This window comes from Lycium barbarum, chromosome 9 (genome assembly GCF_019175385.1).
Source record: "Lycium barbarum isolate Lr01 chromosome 9, ASM1917538v2, whole genome shotgun sequence".
NCBI lineage: Eukaryota > Viridiplantae > Streptophyta > Magnoliopsida > Solanales > Solanaceae > Lycium > Lycium barbarum.
Window position 1 is genome coordinate 20,332,508 of NC_083345.1, and position 13,663 is coordinate 20,346,170.

Below are 13,663 nucleotides of genomic sequence, written 5' to 3' on the forward strand. Positions count from 1 at the left end.
CCACCCACTCCATCCCGCCCCGCCCCACACCACCGCTCTATCCAACCCTCTCAACCACCTGCCCCTCCTAAATTTTCTATTTCATATATTTTATTTAACTTTTATACAACAACAACAACAATAACAACAACCCAATGAAATCCCACATCGCGGGTCTGGGGAGGGTAGAGTGTACGCAGACCTTACTCCTACCAAGGTAGGATGGTTGTTTCCGAAAGACTCTCGGCTCAATAAAAGCATAAAAAAGAAGTCAGATAAGGTTAAGAGAATCAAAGCGATATGAAATGAAATAATGCAAACGACACAGATAACACGGGATAATCAAAGCACAGGAAATAACAGATAATAGCAGAAATCTGAGCAGAAGAAATTATATTGCGATAATGCGACTACTAATAAGAATGGAAAACGAGACTATCTACTAGCCTTCTACCCCAATTTGGGTCCTCCAAACCCTCCTATCTAAGATCATGTCCTCAGTAAGCTGTAGTTGCGCAAAAAAATGGGAATTTTTTCTTATACACCCCACCACCACTCACCCCTAGCCCACACCAAATTTAATCACACAAACTTTTCATTTTTATAATTTTTTATAAGGGTAAAATTAATTATGAAGTAGAAAATTCGATCGAAAGGTTGTAGAAAATCAAAAAAGAAAAAAATTTCAAAAGGAGGGGGATGGGGGTGTAGTGGAAAACCCAGATAAATAAAAAAAAATTTAATTTTTTTGGACGGGGTGTTGGGGCCGGGGTGCTGAGGGTGGGGTGGGAGTCGTAGAAAACCAAAAAAAAATCCAAAATCTTTTTTTTTAATAACTTTTTTTGGAGGGGGTGGCAGGAGTGTTTGGTGGGGGTGTAAAAAATAAAAAAAATAAAAAACTTTTTAAAATTTATTTTTAAGAAAAAATAAAAACATTTTTTTTTAGGGGGAGGGTGCGTGGGGTTGTTGGGGTTTGATGGTTGGAGGGTGGTTAGGTGGTGATAGAGTGATTGCTGAAATGTCAATTGTGCACTTGTTTTCTCTATTTTGATTAGAAAAGTTATTTTCCCATCTTTGCGGAACTTGTTTTCCTAATGAAAATGTTTTTCAAAGATTTTGACCTAAGGAACATGAGATAATTCATACTGAATACATCCTCAGTCTCTATAGTGTCATGAAGAGGAGAGAAAATGAATGATCCCTTTGTTTGATAAATTTGACGAGAACTATGGAATAGAGCAAAAGAAATTATTGGTAACTTTTTTTTAAATGATTTTTTGTTATTTTTAATATAATTTTAAGTATAGAATAACTTTTTGAGGTGTAATATTTGTTAGTATTTTTATAATTTTTGTGTTGCATATTTTAGGATTTGAGACTTTCTTGCTGTTTATAGTTAAGTCCCTTTTTTACCCACTGTTTCCATCAAATTAACAAAAAAAATTCGATAAATATTTCACGTAGATTAAAAACATTAAATTTTGGCAAACGTAAAGGACCAAAACTGTTACGTACACACTTAAGGGACTATTTTGAACTTACTCTCAAAAATAAGGGGCCATTTTGTCATTTTCTCTGATGACAAAGGAAGATCATTTTAGCTATATTATTTTAAATAATAGAAATTTGATATTCTTTTTATAGACTAAAAGAAAAGTGCATGTAAATTGAGACGGATGAAATATTAATATAGAATTTGGTGACAATTTATTTGGTACTTATAATGTTTTCTTAATTACTGTAATAATTTTTCATTTCTTTAGTGTATTATAAATATCAATTTTTTATTTATTAAATTTAAGAATTTTTTACAATTTCTACTGGAAAGTTGGACTGGGCATAAATACCGAAAATCGAAAAATCGAATCGAACCGAACCGAAACTTCAACAAGCCGAACCGAACCGAACTATTTTGGTTCGGTGTTTGGTGTCCACCTTCAAAAAACCGAAATAGCCGAATCGAAGTTTGATAAAACCGAACCGAAAAAACCGAATACACACCGAAATTTAATACATTACCCAAAAAAATTAAAATAGTTCAGGCCCATTAAATTTACAGCAAAAAAAACCCAATTGTAACAAGCCATCTTTTGCATTCGTATCCCTAATTTTCTACTTCAGTTGAGAAAATCAAATATGTTAAGGAAGACAACTAGGATGTGTCTTTAGGATTAATGTATGTCCTTTATGCGTTTTCTTAATTATTCTTACGGCATGTATATAACACCTAATAATCCCATATCATGGTTATAGTTTTCTATTCTTGTATATCCTGTTTGTTTGATTTTGATTTTAATTTATCAATTTTATGTTTTATTGCTTTTGAGAATATGAATTAGTGTCAAGGGAATCGCTTGTAATATCAAATCAAAAAAACCGGATTGAAAAAATCGAAACCGAACCGAACTTTAAAAAATCGAAACCAAAAAAACCGAACCGAACTAGTTTGGTTCGGTGTCCACCTTCAAAAAACCAAACTCGAAATAGCCAAACCAAAGTTTGATAAAACCAAACCGAAAAACCGAACGTCCACCCCTGCCAGAAAGTTTTACATTTTCCCAATAAAGAGAAAGGATTAGGGAAACAAGAATCTCAATCAAATTTCAAGACCGCTGCTACTCTAATCAAACGGCTATTAACCAATCGCGCATTCCAACTAACATTATAATACCAAATATACCCTTGCAGTTTCTCTATTCTCTTCCCGCCTTTCCCTACTCATTGACCCTTCCAGAATCAAAGCCAAAAAAATAAAATAAAAATAAATAAAATACAAGTCGCCGATTAACTGATGTGTGGAAGAGCAAGGTGTACCCTCAGGGCCGATGATATTCCTCGGGCTTGTCACCTCAACGGGCGACCCGTTCGTCACGTTGACATGAACCGGTAACTGCTTTAATTTCTTCTTCACCTACTAATTACTATACTTTTTTTTTTTTTCAAATTTGAGAAAATGACAAAAATGGTCACTTATATTTGAGTCTTGGTTCAAAATAGTCCCTTAAGTATGTATTACCCTTAAAGAAAAGAGTTACTCCCTCCGTCCCAATTTAAGTGCCTGACTTTAATCTTGTGTTTCTAAGGAGCCGTTTGGATATGGTTTGAACATGCAATTTGGACAACGTATCTTCTCTTATAGACATAAAAACCATACAAGTTGTGAAAACTATCAAAATATTCTCAATTCTTATACAATCTTACCAAATGAGTAAGTCATAGTTTATAACAAAATTAATACGCTACTAGAAGACCTTTTTAAAAAATACAACATCAATTGATCAAACTTTAGTTCAATAAAAATAAAAATTTAACATGAATAGTAATGAGGTTGATAGACATAAATAAAGGTTGGTGGAAGTTAATGAAGTTGGTGAATGGTTGGTGGGAGTAATTGTTAAAATATCTACCAACTTATGGGTCTTTTTTACAAAATATAAACTTATGGGTCAGATTTTATATTTAAAATTTTTGAAACCATGAGATGAAATGCATGTCCAAACGCCTACTAAATTAAAAATGTGTATAATGTACTAAGGCCCGTTTGGCCATGAAATTTTTTCACTTTTTTCCGGAACCGTTTTCACTTTATTTGAAAATCAACGTTTGGCCATAGAAATTTCAAAAACAAAGTTGTATTTAGAATTTGAAAAAGACCAAAAAACTTATTTTCACTTTCAATACATTCAAACAACTAAATATTCTTTGCAAAAACTATAACCAAACACAACTCAATCTTCAACTCCAACTCCAAAATACCAAATAAAGTGAAAAATATTTGGTTTTCATGGCCAAAAGCCTTTGAATCTTGTGGTAGAAACATACACTCTTTTTCGGACAGACCAAAAAAGTAAACTAAGACATTTAACTGGGATGGAGGGAGTACTATATATTACACTGGGTAACCAGAGAAGGGAACTTTGAAAATTCAGCCCACAGTATTACTAGACTGTAATAAGGAGTGAGTTGATCTGGGAAGCAAATATTTTTTTTTTTTTTTTTTAAAGCGAAACTCAAGGAGGCAGGGCCCTCAAAATTGGTGATCTAACATAAATCTTAGATATTTATGTGGCTATAGGCATTGAATAGTTTCGGTCCTTTATGTTTGTCAAAACTCAAAAGTTAACACTTTTAGTCTTCGTTAAATATTTACCGAAATCTGTCCGTTAGATTTGAAGGAACTATGAGAAAAAGAGGAAATTAGCGGGAACTCACATTTAAAGGTAGAATTTTGTAGATTTTTTTTTGGTAAAGAGAATTTTGTAGATTTCTATAGTCTGATGCAACTTTTTGAGGTGTAATAGGTGTAATTTCAGCGATTTTTTATATTTTTCGGTGTCTAGTGTAGGTTTTTGTGTTGCACATTTTTGGATTTGATGAGAACTTTTTGTGTCTTTGGTTTTATCATTTTTTCCGTCAAATCTAAGAAGATAAATTGTTAAATATTTTGACGGAGTCTAAAAGTGTTAAACTTTTGGCAAACTTAAAGGACCACAGTTGTTCAGTGCATACTTAAAGGACTATTTTGAACCAAGGACTATTTTTGTCATTTTCTCCTTCAAATTTGGTGCAAACTAAACAGTTTAATATTCAGTAGCTATTGGCTTTTGAGATGTTCCTGAAGCGTTGATGTTTTTAACCAAAAATTTTGAAAATGAAATTGTGTGAACTTGTTTTTTAGGTATCGTCCGGCGTATAATGTGTCACCGGGGTTCAATGTACCAGTGGTAAGGAGAGAAGACGAGCCCAACGGTGACGGCGCTGTTCTTCATTGTATGAAATGGGGTCTTGTTCCCAGTTTCACTAAGAAAACTGAAAAGCCTGACCATTACAGGATGGTAATTCGAACTTAGCTTTTCTAACTTGCCACTGATTATGCTTATCGACACACTTCTTTTATTTTGGAGTATGGATTGAGAGTAATTATGATTTTTTCCGAGTATTTGACTATATAAATTCAGATTTTATTGTATATTAGCTCAGTTCACAGGAAATGGACAGTGCTTTTGATAGAAAGAACTGATTACAGACTTAATGAGTCATATGGTTTGATTGGTACAAAGAGAAGATGATATTATGATTGTAGTATGAGGATAACTATTAATACAATATTTAGATTATGATTTGGTTCATTTTGATAAAATAATCTCATTTTTGGTTCTAAATGGATTAACTTTTGTTCTCATTATTGCGTTTGTAGAATAACTTGTCACATTATATGATGTGGTTTAATGCTTATGTTACTGCATTATCACTGTAAGTTTATTCAGTAAGTATAACATAAAGTTTTACTTACTTGAAATGCTAAAACTAACATATTTCAATATATTTGGAGACATCCTCATCAAATAAAATATATTTGGAGACATGCTAAAAAGAAGGTCTATATTTAAGAAAGTAAATGAAATATAAGTTTATGAAACTATAAGTACTTATGTTTTACTGAATTAAACACTTATTAATGTCCAAGTACCTTCAATTACTTTGGAATTCAAAGTTGCTTCAGCTGCATCACACCGCACCACACAACTTTTTTTCCACTGTCATTTATCTAAACCTGATGAGTTAAGAACAACAAACTTGTTAATTTTCATTAAAAAATTTCAAAATTTGACAGTTACCAATTAAAAAAAAAAAATCAAAAATTTGTTTTACGCTCACTTAGTTTTTCTTAAAAATTGTTTTAAGCTGCTCCGCCCCGTTTATGATTTGTGATGTCTCACCCTGAACCTGCCCTGCCCCATCTCCATCTATTTCAAAGATAAGTCACGTTAATCTTTACAAGGAAAGGTTACTTAATCATTAATTTATGTTCTTGGTGGACGGCCTTATGAACAATGGTGGAGAAGGTAGGAAAGGGACAGACCTTAAGTGGGACTGAGACCCTACACCACTTTGGTGTAGGATGGAGTTGTAATTGTTAAGCTATAACTCTTACCACATAAATTAGTCAGTTCCTAGCTGAATATAAGGAATTTCTAATACCCCAATTAACAATACCACCCTTGATAAAATGTTGAATAATGCTTAGACAACATGAGAACTAAATCCAAGTACCAAACAGCGGATTATTCATTATCATGTCTGATACGATATGGTATCTGCACCAAATGCCCCATTAATCAGTTCTATATTTTAATTTTTTGATTGTTAAAGACTTTCTAGGGCATAAGGATACCACATCCTTGTAGCTTTTAAAACAAAATCTCAAATTTAACCCTTGAACTTATGTTAGCTGCAGGCATTGAACTCTCGTGTTTGCTTCAGAGTTCACACTACCTGTGTCAACTTCTATTGACAATTTATTGATCTTAAATCATCCTGTATTTCCATCATCCTATCACTTCCCGCCATTTCTCCTTTAGATCCTACGGTAGGTTGCTTCGATTCTTAGATAATAAGTAATCATCAACCAACTTGAATTAATAGATATATTCTTTTACATTCTGTAAAACTATGTTTCTACTTTTAGCTTCTAATATGTGTTGGATTTAACTGTTGGCTTTGGAAAAATGTAAATAACCTGGGGATTTCAGTGAACTATAGCACTCAATATTTCTATGGTCCGCTAGATGAAAATCAAATATCTAATAAAAACTAAAGAATAATGATGGAAAAGTTAGTTTTTCATGTACTTCAAGGAACTAAAAAACATGGCCAAAGAAAGGGATCATCTTCTTTCGAATAGGTTTTGATGGTTTATAAACCTCCAAGTCGCTCTAGCATATATGTAGTAGGACGGAGATGCTGTAGATAATTGAATGCAAGTAGCTGGATATGGATTTGAACATCTTGCTGTCTTGGCCGCACAAAACAATATATGACTGTTTTGTTTGCAGTTTAATGCTCGGTCTGAATCAATAAAGGAGAAGGCTTCATTTCGCCGCCTTGTCCCAAAGAATAGGTGCCTGGTTGCAGTTGAGGGGTAGGTTCTTTCTTCAGCTATAACAACTGTATGAGAGTATCCATTTCTATGTACAATCTGCTTTGGTCTGTTACTTTTCACAAAGCTGACATGTCAAACTGAGATTTTTCTTGATAATGGACATGCCATCGATAACTTCCAGTGAATGGAACTTACCTAATTTCGCTTCCTTCCTAAAAAGAAAAGAAAGAATGGAGAAGACTTATTAAGAATCAGAGCACATTTTATAGAAGCCAAAGCTTCTTTCATGTAAATTTCTCATTTGTTGTCTGAATAGCAGAATTGTCTCAATTGCGATATCAATGGTTCTCAGTGATGCAATTTTCTTCAGATTTTATGAGTGGAAAAAGGATGGGTCAAAAAAGCAACCTTATTACATACATTTTAAGGATGGCCGGCCCCTGGTGTTAGCTGCCCTTTTTGACTCTTGGAAGAATCCTGAAGGTGAATTACCATCTTTTTTAGGGTGACTAGTAGTGAGTTACTAGTCACATTTATTAATATTTTCCAATTCATGATCTGTCTATTTTTAATTTTCTTACGGCATCCAAAATTGATTCCGGAACAACTTTGATATCTTGTCAATGACTAGTCTGTAGTCCTTTTCTTTTTTAAATGTGAGCCAGCATACAGTAGACAGTAGGCACTAGGCAGATACTTTTCTCTTATTCTGTACTTTGATTTGAAATACTGCACTTATCAGATATAGGATATTGCTACAACCTGATGCGTTATTTTATACTTTATTAGCAAATTACTTCCATTGGACAACTTGAATACTTCCATTGAGATTTCTTCGTTCTCGTAATACAGGAGAAGTTCTTTATACATTTACTATATTGACAACTTCGGTGTCCTCTTCTTTAGAATGGCTCCATGGTTAGTTTTCTTTTATCGACTGTCGGTAGTTATTCCTTTATTCTTGATGTACATTTTACTCTAATACTTGGCCTCATAGCACTATTGCTACTTCTTCTTGCAATCTATTTTAAACTTATTACAAGAGTTTGTCTTGATATTGTTCTAATTTCAATTATTTCATCTTATAATTCTCTGGTTTGGTTGAGGGCAAGACAAAGTGTATAGCTGTTTGTGTAGACTAATTCTTTCTCCTTACACACTTCCATGACATGTTTCGAAAGAGTAGGTCATCTAGTCAGCTGGTCCGCCGGAATCTAGGGAAAGTTTACCTTTGACATGGTTCAAGTATGTCTTTCTCTAACGTTAATGTGAATAGATGGTGCCTTGAATCTGTGAATTTCCTTCCAGAAGTACTGGTAATTAGCAAGTCATTTCAAGGAAAAAGAAAGTCGACTAGCTTTGCTCTTTTATGTCATGGACATAATCAGCTTTTTCATGTTGCAATTTAGCAGTTAGTGTTTTCCCCTCTGAAATTTTTCGGGCCTGGCATCATTGACTTTGTTGGGTGCTAGACACACCTAAAAGCACTAACTTGATGGGAGTTTAAGGAACTAAATGGGCATGCTGACTCTCATTGTTGGCAGAAGGATTTTACATGTTGGTAACATGTGAATAGACAAGAAAAATCATGTATATGTAGGGATGACATACACTAGACTCCTATGTAAGGAGTTTGTCTCGATCCAATTCAAGACAAGTTCTATCTCTTCTATTCGCTTGTTTCACAAAGTAAAAGGAAATCTGTCTCTCAAAGTCATATCAGGGATATGTAGAAAGATAATTTTTCTCTACCAGAGTGTTTGTCCATTCTAGCTGACTTACATAGTATTTTCGGGTGAGAGATTGAAGAATAACATAAACGGAAAACAAATCTTCAATCTAGTTTCAAAGATGACTTGTTCCAACTTCCTTTGTTCAACTTGTGAAGATACATAATTTTATCACATGCCAAGAGTTTTCTTCTCATTTGTCTTATCCGATTGTCTTTGAAGTTTGAGACCTAGCAGTTTGATTTGGATCCAGATTCTATTTGTTAAATTTCTGCTTTGAATTACACCTAAATTGTCTTTTAGACAGGATGCCTGTCATTCTTGGAAACAAGGATGCTGCTGACATGTGGTTAAATGGTTCTCCATCATCCAATATTGACACGCTATTGAAACCATACGAAGAGTCAGATTTGGTGATAATTCTGAACAATCAATCTTTAGGAAAAAAGAGTGTCGTGGACTTGTCGACTAAGTTGCTTAAAACTTCATTTTCATTGCAGGCTTGGTACCCTGTAACACCTGCAATGGGTAAGCCTTCTTTTGATGGGCCAGAGTGCATCAAAGAGGTACTTGCTTTGTCTTTTTTGTCGTACATTTCATTTTGAGGAGCCAACACTAGATCAGCTAAAGGCTTATGCTAAATGTAACTTGTCAAACCCTATATATACGCAGAGAACATCAAGTAGTACAATCCGAGATCTATGGTAGGTGTACAATCCGAGATCAAGTTTCCTATCTTGCGAATCAAGTTTGGGTGTTAAGTGATAAAGGTAGAAGGGCAGACCCATTATCCACTAAGTGTCCAAGTTGGGAAATAGCAGATTTCTGCTTGCATGAATTTATAATGCTTGTCACAGATCTAACTTCCCAAATATCAACTCACCAGCATCCCAAACTAATATGTGCTTAAGTTTCCCTGTATAATACCCAGTTGCTAAGTCTCTATTAGCTTTTTCTTTTAAGCCGTTTATCTTCTCAATCATAAGGTTTCGTGGCATCACCAGTAAGTTTGCTTTTGATTGTAGTTCCAGGTGGTTTATGTATTACATGATAAATTCTGTCTTTTTTTAGTATGAACTTGTTTGCTGATGATAGTCTAAAAGAGCACTTCCAATGGGCATTAATGACATTTAACTGTTCTAAAGCACAGGTGATAGGTCACAGAATCTATAACGGGCATGTGTCTTTCCAGATCTAAGTCATTTGTTTAAAGCGATAGTAGGTCATAGGATCTATGTCGAGCATGTGTCTTGTCCAGATGGTTAATCACTACATCATTTTGTTCTCTTTCCTTGAGACAATTACTCCCTCCCACCCCTCTTTTAGCCCTACTAGGTGCAAAGCTTGAATATTATCTCGTTAGTTCCACGCTCTTTCCTTTTTATGGTTCATAAACTATAGGAGATATGGAGTTGATGATCAATTAATAAGTGCCTATTCTTCACATTTAAACTGTAGTTGCAGCTCAAGACCAACGAGACCAGATCAATATCGCAATTTTTCTCAAAGAAGGGAGACAGAGACCAACAGGAGCAGAAGTCTCATATCAAAGTTTCAGAGGAAGAGCCTTTGAATACTGCTCAGACGGAGAACTTGAAACAGGAATCTGAATCAGAACATGCGGGCCATCTTTGTTCCACCGACAAACCGGAGGGTTTCACTTCTACTAGGACCACTGACATAAAAGTTGAGCAAGACTATGATGAGTCAGGTAGTAAACAGTCATTGACTGGTCCAACCGGAAATCCACCTGAAAAAGTAGGTAGTCCTGCTAGTGATAATGTGAAAAGCTTGAAAGAGGAGTCTGAGGATATTAAACCAAATGTTCATGTTCCTCCTCAAGAGGGAAGTGGGGATGCTAAAACCAAGAGAGATTATGACGAGCTCTCAGGAAATGCAACGCCGCATGCTAAGGCGGTCAACAAGCACCTAAGCTCATCAAAAAAGAGAGCTAAAGGTGCTGATGACAAACAGCCGACTCTATTTTCTTACTTTGGAAAAGGCTAGTCACATGAAGTACAATGCTTAGACAAGTTCTGTATATAGTGAAGTTGGTATTTCTTTTGCTTAAAACCCAAATGTTGGAAGCTTAGGATTTTGTTTGAGTATCAGCACTCATTCTTGGCTTGTAGGCATGTTTTGCAGTTCTGTATTGATAAAATTTCCCTTTAACTTAGAAAAAAAGTCTGATAATCTGCTTCCGGAAGTTGTGAAGGGACTGAAGTGCTTGTTAAGTATCTTTAGGCTGACGATTTTGTCTCTGTGGGACTTCAATTTTTAAATTTGATTGGTCCCCTCTTTTTATGTGCATCTCTCAGAATACACAGCTTATCTGCCCTAAGGCTTGCTGATCTCCGTAGTAAACATCCTGAATACAGCTGATTTCTCATAAGTTCCATACAACTGTATGTTTTTTCTTCTTTTTACGATGTGCCCAGCAAGTGCAGAAAGAAGACTAATAAATAGGAACAGGATCGGGGAATTCTAACTCTTAACTTGCTCCTGAAACTTCCTTCCTTTTCCTTTGGTAGGGTATACCAATAAGAGCATTTGCCTCCTCTCGACCCTGAGGCCGATGCAAATATGATGCAACAGATCCGGAACCACATTCGTGGTCAGGAAGAGAGGAAAGAGGCCCTCCTTCGACCAAAGGATTACACACACAAGTTTATTGACTGCTCTTAATAGGACTGGTCCCAACGATTGATATGTGGTGGAATTAGCCGAGAAGCACTGATCCTCGATGCAATACGAAAATAAACATAGCAAGCTTTACTGGTTACTAACAGTACCGCACAAACATTAAGTAGTCGATTACCAATATCCAAAAAATGAATAGATCCTTTTAAGAAACCAAAATCGTTGAAAAGTGCTGCCAGCATCCTCACCATGGAGAAAACTTTGGTAAGATTCCAGGACTCACAAATTAGTCATTCAGTATTTTAGAACTTAAAAGGCTTTCTGGAATATTGTTATGTAGATTAAGAAATGTACTGAAGACAGTTAGACAGGCGCTAAAACATTTGGACAGAAGTAACCAAATTATGCACGGTCGAATATAGGAGGATTCCTATGTCTACCAGTAGGGAAGTATACATGTTTGGGGGCAACATTTGAAGTGCTATATCAATCATCATGCACAACTAAAGCATCAAATATGAGGAACTGCATCACCCGAGGCTTTGGATACGTCTTGCACTCTGTTTCCTCTGAAAGAAGAAATGTTGCTAGGCCCAATTTCTTGATTCTTCCTTTTTCCTTGCTAAGCCGTCCACAGGTCATTGCCATAATAGAATCACATATCCCCATTTTGCACCTCAATGAAAAAAAAAATATCAACCAGTTTACAACATCAAGACAAATGAGAATCCTGAAGGTTTTATAGGATAGTAGAAGTTTGTGATCACCGGGAGCTTTGCGAGGATCATCAACAGCTGTTTAAAAAAAATCTTCTCTGTGGAAATGTGAACTATAGTTTTGCATGATTGCTGAATATATAACATAGAGTATACAACAACAACATACCCAGTATAATCCCACAAAGTGGGGTGCGGGGAGGGTGCAGTGTACGCAGACCTTCCCCCTACCTTGCGAGGTAGAGAGACTGTTTTCAATAGACTCTCGGCTCAAGAAAATATCTAACATAGATAAAATCAACCAAAAGTGTCATTCTTGGATTGGACAGCACATAAAAGATAAAACTACAAAACAAGTTACTCTAGCATTTGGCTTGGATTAGTATGATACTTTTTTTTTAAGTCCATGGACATGAGAATACGGTAGAAGCCTGCATATCAACATCAGAATCCAAGTGACTTGATAAAATGAGGCAAAGAGGACTGACTTTCTCCTGACACTTTCTATGTTTCACTCTCTTTTGCAAAATGTTGGTCAACAATCAACATTATGTTTTGGAATCTTAGATGAAAGCTAAAAAGTAACGGTGCCACAAACTATGTTTTATGTATCTAAATGTTAGAAAATTCATCTACAAGAATTGCACAGTTATCAAGTTCGTCTTCATTTAATACACAGATTTAGTTGACTTAGCCCATAGGATTGTTAGTGAGGTTCATGCTAAACTGAGATCTTTGATGCTATCAAAAGTTTCAAAAAATGCTTGGATCATTCATACGATTAGTGAAGTTAAGTTCATCTATTTATATCTACACAAGTAGGGTCTGGGAAGGATGAGATGTACACAGATCTTAACTCTATCCTTGCAGGATAGAGAAGTTGTTTCCGATAGATTCTCAGCTCGACACTTAATATCAACCTATATCCACAAATGCTTCTCAGCTCGAAGTTGAGCCGTTCATACAATACTTGCTGACTTAATCCTTATAAGGTATCCAACGAAGCCAAACATTACAGATATTGGCTCTTTGAAACTTTAGTCTTCATCTACCAAGGAAGCCACCCTAAATTATCAATGCCAGAAGCCACTAAGCACAAGTGCACATAAACAACATTTTAACTGTCTCAAACTCTCTAAATTAAAAATCATAACAACAATGCCATCAAACCCACAACAAATGTAATGACACACAAATGAACCACATAAAAAAAAACCTTCAGTATGCTCCCCTGCTGCTATTTAGAATAGAACCAAGTGTCCTCAAAACTGCAAAAACCAAAAGAGGACTAACATCCAAAGTATCACAAATAGGTGGAATTATATTCCTAAAAAGATTCAAATAAGGATCACAAAGATCCCTAATAGCAGACAATGGTTGCCTATCCCAGGGTATATTAGGAAACCAACTTAACAAAACCCTAACCATCAAAACCCCACTATATATCAAGCCATTTAGCCATCCCGTCAGCTCTGATTTTTGTCATTGCAAACGTTAATAGTGCGTGTGTGTGTGTGTGTGTGTGTGATGTATATAAAAAATATACAGTGTATAAGGATGTATATATAATGTATAATAGTTTATATACACTGTTATACGTCATGCTATATAGATTTGAAAAATGGAGGATGGTAAAACGATTTGCAGTGGCTCGGGGAAGAAAGTTAAAAAAAAAATAACATTGAAAGAAATTTGGCTTGTTGAATTCAATATAT

General features: G+C 35.2%; 1 protein-coding gene across 5 annotated transcripts; it reads left to right on the forward strand.

Annotated features, from left to right (window-relative positions):
* Window positions 1-2,539: 2,539 nt before the first annotated feature.
* LOC132610101 (uncharacterized) lies at window positions 2,540-10,896 on the forward strand. 5 transcript variants are annotated; one of them, XM_060324361.1, is made up of 8 exons: window positions 2,540-2,865; window positions 4,658-4,814; window positions 6,816-6,901; window positions 7,182-7,345; window positions 7,715-7,780; window positions 8,896-9,005; window positions 9,093-9,158; window positions 10,057-10,896. In XM_060324361.1, exons 1-8 carry the CDS (start codon window positions 2,771-2,773, stop codon window positions 10,597-10,599), a joined length of 1,287 nt encoding a protein of 428 aa, XP_060180344.1. In that variant the 5' UTR covers window positions 2,540-2,770; the 3' UTR covers window positions 10,600-10,896. The 5 variants fall into 5 exon arrangements, with proteins under 5 accessions (XP_060180344.1, XP_060180346.1, XP_060180343.1 ...); XM_060324360.1 differs by having other exon boundaries at window positions 2,543-2,865; window positions 10,051-10,896; XM_060324362.1 differs by having other exon boundaries at window positions 2,546-2,865; window positions 7,233-7,345; window positions 10,051-10,896.
* Window positions 10,897-13,663: the final 2,767 nt, after the last annotated feature.